This window comes from Vigna unguiculata, chromosome 11 (assembly GCF_004118075.2).
Source record: "Vigna unguiculata cultivar IT97K-499-35 chromosome 11, ASM411807v1, whole genome shotgun sequence".
Lineage (NCBI taxonomy): Eukaryota > Viridiplantae > Streptophyta > Magnoliopsida > Fabales > Fabaceae > Vigna > Vigna unguiculata.
This window is the reverse complement of record NC_040289.1, coordinates 23,228,766-23,236,427: the sequence shown is the minus strand read 5'-3', so window position 1 is coordinate 23,236,427 and position 7,662 is coordinate 23,228,766. Positions and strand designations below refer to the sequence as shown.

Sequence of the window (7,662 nt, the reverse complement as noted above, 5' to 3'; positions counted from 1 at the left end):
TTAAGTATATTTTAAACTTTAAATTCTATATTTAGTATGGTATTTTTTATATTAATAATAAATTATAAAAAAAAATCTCATAAGATACGTGAACCTGGATGAGGACTAATTTGAAGGACTGATATGAAAAACGTGGACATAAAAATAAAATAACTTAAAAAAGTAATGAGAGGATAGATATACAGAAAAATAGAAAGAAAATGATTTGTGTAAATTTACGCATTAAACGGTGAATGTTAGAGATTGTGAGGTTGTGAATGATTTTTGACAAGGTATTGGGAGAGTTTCCTTCATGAAACACAATCACCATTGTTAACCCCACAAAACCACAAATGCTAAAAAAGAATAAAATTTTTTGAAAAAATTTTGTAGTATTTGGCTTTAGAACTTGCCCATTGAACCTTGGTTGGATCCCCTTTGAATTCTTCGTTGAAGATTAATTTCTTGGGTTTGCCATATCATTTCAAAGGGGTCCAACTCCTGGTTAGGAATCATTATCATTGTTTTTGTATTAATTTTTTTCCAAGAACACTTCTGATTTTTGGGATGTGGAGAGATCCTGGAGCTCCCGCTGATTCGTTTTATGAAACTCGTCCAGAATGCACTGATGTTCCAAAGTCTAAATTTAGGATCAAGGTATATATATCTTCTTTTCTCTTTCATTTCATCGTTCAAACAAATTTATGTTACTCTTATCTAACCAATGTTTTCAATAACTGTGTCAATGCATTTGTTATTTAAGAATGTTTTTTACTTTTTCTGTTGATTCTAATCCTTTGAGCCATTATTTGTATTATTATATTATAAAAATTATACGCTTTTACTTAAGAAGTAATTAATGAATTTATTTTGCATTAACATCATGTGTTTTTAATTAAGCTTCTTGTAATGTGATTCAGGCTGGCAAAACATTAAGTGCAAGAAAATGGCATGCTGCATTTTCTCCAGAAGGCTATCTAGATATAGGCAAGACTTTAAGTCGAATCCACCGAGGGGTAATTCAATTTTTTTTTCTTTCGCATTTTCTTTTATTGTGTTTAGGGTTCAATGATTTAAAATCACTTTCAGACTTTTCTTTTAATCAAGGGATTTAAAATGTAATTTGTTTATATATATATATATATATATATATATATATATATATATATATATATATATATATATTAATTTATAAAAAATGTAGCTGGTTATATACAAGTTAATATATGTACTAAGGAATCTGAAAAACATAACTTTCTTAAAATTTTAAAATCAGGGAATCCATCCATCAATTAGGGGAGAAGTTTGGGAATTTCTACTTGGTTGCTATGATCCCAAGAGTACATTTCAGGAAAGAGATGAAATAAGACAGCGTCGAAGGTAAACATTCTCAGTTTCAAGATACCTTTTTAGTTACAACATTTTACATGAACCATGCAAAGCATTTTAACTGTCTTTACCACCATGTTCCTTAAAAATAAAATGGATTAATGATTATAACAAGAATATATACTCTCCCACCACCATTATGTATAAACAATAATTATTCTACAATTTAAGACTATTTTTTTTTCTGAATTTAGTGGTTGTTTAACTTTTATAATTATGTTTTCAGGGATCTTTATAATACATGGAAAGAAGAATGTCGTATATTGTTTCCTCTTGTAGGAAGTGGTAGATTTATCACAGCACCTGCAGTTGCTGAAGATGGTACACCATGTTTAGATCCAATGGTTTTGTTAGAAAATAATCCAGAGAATGGACCAGTTGTTCTTCAAGATGTTACTCCTCCATCTTACTTAGAAAAGATTACAGACAAGAGAATAATTCAATGGATGTTAACACTCCATCAAATAGGTTTGTGAATTTTTTTGTTTTTTGTTTTTCAATTAATGGATTGCATTATGCTGGTACGATTACGATGAAAATGATCCTAATTCTTGCACAAACACATGTTTCAGGTCTTGATGTTGTTCGCACTGACAGAACATTAGTATTTTATGAAAAGAAGGAAAACTTGTCAAAACTATGGGACATTCTCTCTGTTTATGCTAAAATTGATTCAGATGTTGGCTATGGTCAAGGTGAGTTTTTAAATTTTAATCTTAAATACTTCGTATTACCACATTTGGATTTTGACCAACATAGAATACATCATTACTTTTTTAGATCTTATTTGCCTTAACATAAAGGATAATTCCATGTAACTTTAACACCCACAACCTTAATAAACAAAGACATATGAACAAACCATCACTTTAATATTAGTGTTGGTAATAAGCACCTCGTTTTTTTTTTCTGATAAAAAAATACCTTGGTTTATTTGACTACAATGTTTTGAAATAACATAAAAAGTATCGGGTGATTATGGATTAATTTTTTTAAAACTCAATTTAGATTCAATCCAGATCAAATAAAATAGACTGAATTTAAAATATAGATCAATTTTAACTAGATCACATTGATTTGAATTTTTTTCAATCCAATTAAAATTGGATTAAATTTAGATTAAATCCACTTTGTAAATTAGATTAACTCTACGCGAGATTAACTCAACTCAATTTGATATGGTCTCAATCTTATGTAGGCACAATGTATTAGCGTAACATAAACTCAACTTGACTTAATCTGATCTAGTATAATCCATTTCAATCCAACTTGAGCTCGACTCAATATGAATTTGGCCTAATCTAATCTTGAATGAGCTCAACCCAACCTATACCTAAGACAATTTGGCTAAACGTGGAGCTAGGCTGATCAATTTGACGTGAGATAAACTCATTTTAACTTAACATATCCTAACTCAATGTGGACCTGATATCTTGGCCACACAAGCCCAACTCAACATGGTCATATTTAGCCTAATTCATATTGGTCTCACCTAGTCCAAACTTAACTTGAATTTGGTCGAACTTAACTTGACATAGGTCTGAGCCAAGCCCAACAAGGAACTGTGGCGACTTAACTCAATGTCGGCTCAACCTAAATATAGTTAAATGTATTGAACTTAAAATCAAAAAAATATGAATTTGAATTTGAGACAAATCTATTTAAATAGATTCAAAGAAATATGATTTTAGATAATTTATTTAAAAAATTGATTTTTTTTCACTCTTAAAAAATACTTGTATTTCATAATAACCCTTATTCACTTTGAACTTAGCCGGTAGTTATTATAAATCCTTTAGTTTTGTATTTTCTCATTCAACTTAATATAGAGAAAAATAGTCATTAACCTTCACCTTATTGCTTACAATTTTAGTTCTTAGTTTAGACAAAGTATAAATACCTTGACGAAATGAGGACCTTATTATTGATTCATAAATAAAGTTTGAACACAAGTTATAGTGTTTGTATATTATTCACTTTTTGAGTTAAAGATTCTTGCTTGAAAACTTCCCAAAGATGTAATTTATTTTTTAGTTTACAACTATCATAGGTTTTTAGCATAGTTGAAATAATAGCCAAATCGGTGTCCGGCCAAATGATGTAAGACCTAAATCACAACTAGAAAGAGATGTTTTAGTGAGGTATGTTTTTACTTAGATGAGAGTGTTATATGTTTTTACTTTAAATTAGTGTTTGCCCTTCAAATCATAGTAGTCTCTTTTCTTTATAGAAAACAATAAAAAAAATATATTCTTTTTTGTTTATGGGTATACTCTCAACCAAATCTGACTCATAGAAAGGGAAAAAAAGTAGGCGATAAGATTTTAGCGAAAAAAAAGGTGTGAAAATAAATTCTTAATAATTTAAAGTATAGTGTTCATTGTAATGTACAAAACAAAGGTTTGTTTGATTTGAGAGATGTCTTTTTCTTCTTATTTTTATAGATAACTAAAACATTCCTTAGTTTATTTATTTAATAATAGTATAGATGAAAAAAGATAAAAAAAATATAATTATTCTTGAAACCAAAAGAAGCTCTAAATGTAACACCATAGCTCAATTAATGTAATTTTTACTTTTTGGTTACAATTTTTTGCAGGAATGAGTGACCTGTGCTCTCCTATGATAATACTTCTTAATGATGAAGCTGATGCTTTTTGGTGCTTTGAACGTTTGATGCGTAGATTGGTAAACTCTAATCCTATTTATTACAAAACTGATTAATTTAATGCCCTCTATTACATGTTGCAAAATAAATTGACTAACCAAGATTTGGATATTTAGAATCATATATATGAAATTAGAATAGGTTTAAAGAATAATGAAGTACTAAGATTCCATGTGATAAGTTAAACATTAATTAAGGTACAATTATAATTATATTCAACAATGTATTTATTTCTTACAATCGACACTGTTCATTTTCTTAAGCGAGGAAACTTTAGATGCACTGCTAACTCTGTTGGGGTCGAGACACAATTAAGTAATTTGGCAACAATCACTCAAGTAATTGATCCAAAACTTCATCAACATATAGGTATTTTCCTTCTTTCTATTTTTATTTATGGAGCACAAAATCTAATCATATAAACAATGTAAATATATATTAAATTGGATATTTTGTAAATATCTTGTTTCCACAACATTCACCAAAGTAACATTTATTTTTTTATAAATTGGAGTACAGAACAAATTGGTGGAGGTGACTATCTATTTGCTTTTCGGATGATAATGGTTTTATTTCGACGAGAATTCTCCTTCTGTGACTCACTGTACCTTTGGGAGGTTTGTTTTTTTTTTTTTTTATTTATAATTTTCATTAGAAAATGATAACCCTATAACAAGAGCAAGATCCTAACCATGTGATAAAAATATTTAAGATTCTGAATTGTTTTATATAAAATAAACAATGATTGTTTTTTTTGAATGACACAGATGATGTGGGCTCTGGAATACGATCCTGACTTGTTCTGGTTGTACGAGGAGGCTGATGACAAATCTGAGGACTATAAAGGAAGAATGAAGTCATTACGTCATTATGGAAAATATGAGAGAGAAAATATGAAAAATGGGGCAAAGAGTGGAGAAGATCCTCCATTCCCCATATCTGTTTTTCTTGTTGCTAGTGTCTTGAAGGAAAAAAGTGCAATATTACTCCAACAAGCTAAAGGTTTGGATGATGTTGTCAAGGTAAAAACTTCTTTACCTTAACATTAAATTTAATTTTCATAAATATAGTTACTAATTTCTCTTTTACTTCCTAATTTATTTTCTCAGATATTGAATGATACCAATGGAAATCTTGATGCCAAGAAAGCTTGTATGGCTGCACTAAAACTTCACAAGAAGTATTTGAAAAAGGTATTGTAAAACTTTTCTTTTTTATATCTTCCACAGTTTATCCTGTGTTTACATTTTCATGTTTTCATCTAATATAATACTATTTGAAAACAATTTGCATTAAGAAAATTTATTAACACATTGATCTATTCCTTAACTTAGCTACATGAATATATAACAGTATGAAGTTCTCAATTGGAACTAAATTATTTGTAATTGAAGTGATAAGATACACAACATACCTTATGTGTTTTTTCAATTTTGTCATGCTTAAAGTTAAACCTATTATTTTTGTTTTCTAACATGTTCTTAATGTATCACTGATATATATATCATCCATATCATTATAAACTCCTATTCATTTTACTCCTTTTATGCTGATCTATATTTGAAAAAAGAAAAATGAATTATATAACTTTTTGTTTAATTATCTTCGTTTATGGGAATAAGAACTAAAAAAAATGTCATGTTAATGATAATCATATTTTCTTTGTATAGTGGAAACTAAATATCGAGTCCATGCTCATAAATTGATGCATCATATCACCAGAAAATGATTATTTTAAGAAAATCATTGATATATATTATTACAACAAATAAGGAGTATATAGGTCTACGATATTTATTATTATTATTATAATAATAATTTTGTCGTAGAATTGTGTGACATATAGTGCTTATATTGTGCTATAGCTTGTTTTAAAAAAAATCTTTTTGTTTTTATTATACTTTTCTTTAGTTATCCACTTAATTATATACACAAAAATTGTGAGTTTTTGCAGGCTAAGAATCCCTAACATAATATAGCTCGCAATATTTGGTTTTCCACTCACCAAGTGATGTGTTGCTCAACCCTTGTTTAGAAGACAACTTTGATTCTTCTAAAAAGATTGAATTATACTTTATTACAGCATTGACAGAAGGGTTCCAACCATTTGTATCATGAAACACAATTGTTGTATGTTAATTTTATTTTTGGTATGTATAACCATTTTTTTTTTTCATATTTGTAATGTGTTGTACGCAGTAAAAGATGCGAAAAAATATACAAAAAATAATTATATGCACGAGAAAAGTTAATTTAGAATTTCTGCCATCAATATTGTAAAGTGATATTTAATTTTACTTATGCAAAGTTCTCGATTGGATTCAACAATACCATAAAAAAGAGTTGATAAAGCAAACTAAATTAAGAAATGTCCAAAAGGCATAATCTTGGTTAAGAGACAAAAACGTATTAATATGGATTAATATTAGTGTATGTTTGAGCACAAATAGATTTTTATTTATTTATTTATTTGAGTTATAAGCTTGTTGCACTCAGGACTGGCTCAAGGACTGGCTCAAGTGTAAAATAAGTAAAGTTACTTGTTTTAGGCTTCCAGCAAAAGAAGATCTCAAAATAAATTTATTGCTATTAATATTTCTCTATTAATTAATTAATTATAAAATTATTTTTAAGAAAACAAGCCTCAAAAAACTATTTTTGTACTAATATACATTTATTAATTTTATTATAAAATTATGTTTGAGATAAAAAAAAGTCTCAAAAGAATATTTTATTACTAATATAGTTCTATTATTAATTATAAGTTTATGTTTGAAAATAAAATTTAATTAAATTATTATTAGTGTATGTTAATTTTTATTGGTATTAAAAATGATAATTAATGAGTTAAAATTGTATTTAATAAATTATAATTTTGTTTACGAAGAGAATAATTAGTTATTTTCATTCTCTTATAATTCTATTTTTCTCTTTTATCGTTTCATCTCTTTGTGACTTTCTTCTCTTCTAAAAGTCATTTTTAGGGTTTTGACAGACTACATTCCTTCAATCTCATATTGTCTATGTGAACCAATTTTCATTCTCATTTATGGTTAGTATGTTTTTTCTTTCTAATTGTGTTGTTGTACTTTTTATTCTATTTTGGATTTGTACTAAAATTAGAAATATGTCTTTTGTCCAATTTTGTTTTTTGGTACTTTTTGATTTACGAGTTTCAAAATGTTTTTGCGTAAATTTTGACGAAGCACTAAATTTTTTCTACAAAACTATTAATTAGATTAAGGGTTAGTCTTTTGGTGGATAATAGATTAATTGGATCATAATTCAAAGTAGGTTTTTTGTAAAAAGATAATTCAATTTTAGAGAAAAAGAGACTTACTATCGATTGAGAAGAACCTAAGTTTTTGTGGAAAACCGTATTAGACGCACAAAGAAACAATTCGATTAAAACATTGAGAATGAAATTGTAAAATCTCTTCAAGAATCGTTTAAAATAGAAATTACCACACTTCAAAGTAGATTTGAACAATTTAAAATATGTGAAGATATTTTTTATTTTTTATATAGTGTCAAAAAATTAAAGTCACTAGTAGGGACGGACCTTAGTGTCCCTATAGGGGGCATGCCCCTGCCCCCTTCCCTTCCTCGATTTTTTTTCTACGTAA

At 27.6% G+C, this 7,662-nt stretch overlaps 1 protein-coding gene across 2 annotated transcripts; it reads left to right on the top strand.

Annotated features, from left to right (window-relative positions):
* The first annotated feature begins 365 nt into the window (after positions 1-365).
* LOC114170547 (TBC1 domain family member 15-like) lies at positions 366-6,292 on the top strand. 2 transcript variants are annotated; one of them, XM_028056050.1, is made up of 11 exons: positions 366-636; positions 900-995; positions 1,256-1,359; positions 1,595-1,836; positions 1,941-2,063; positions 3,968-4,056; positions 4,300-4,405; positions 4,556-4,653; positions 4,804-5,058; positions 5,146-5,229; positions 5,991-6,291. In XM_028056050.1, exons 1-11 carry the CDS (start codon positions 547-549, stop codon positions 6,003-6,005), a joined length of 1,302 nt encoding a protein of 433 aa, XP_027911851.1. In that variant the 5' UTR covers positions 366-546; the 3' UTR covers positions 6,006-6,291. The 2 variants fall into 2 exon arrangements, with proteins under 2 accessions (XP_027911851.1, XP_027911852.1); XM_028056051.1 differs by lacking the exons at positions 366-636; positions 900-995; positions 1,256-1,359 and adding an exon at positions 1,436-1,509 and having other exon boundaries at positions 5,991-6,292.
* The last annotated feature ends 1,370 nt before the right edge of the window (positions 6,293-7,662 follow it).

Bases quoted from the DNA above. Each gene is read 5' to 3' on its own strand.
- LOC114170547 (XM_028056050.1), top strand. From the start codon at position 547: ATGTGGAGAGATCCTGGAGCTCCCGCTGATTCGTTTTATGAAACTCGT. The intron at 996-1,255 runs GTAATTCAATTT...TTTTAAAATCAG, and splicing joins TAAGTCGAATCCACCGAGGG to GGAATCCATCCATCAATTAG. The intron at 5,059-5,145 runs GTAAAAACTTCT...TTATTTTCTCAG, and splicing joins GTTTGGATGATGTTGTCAAG to ATATTGAATGATACCAATGG.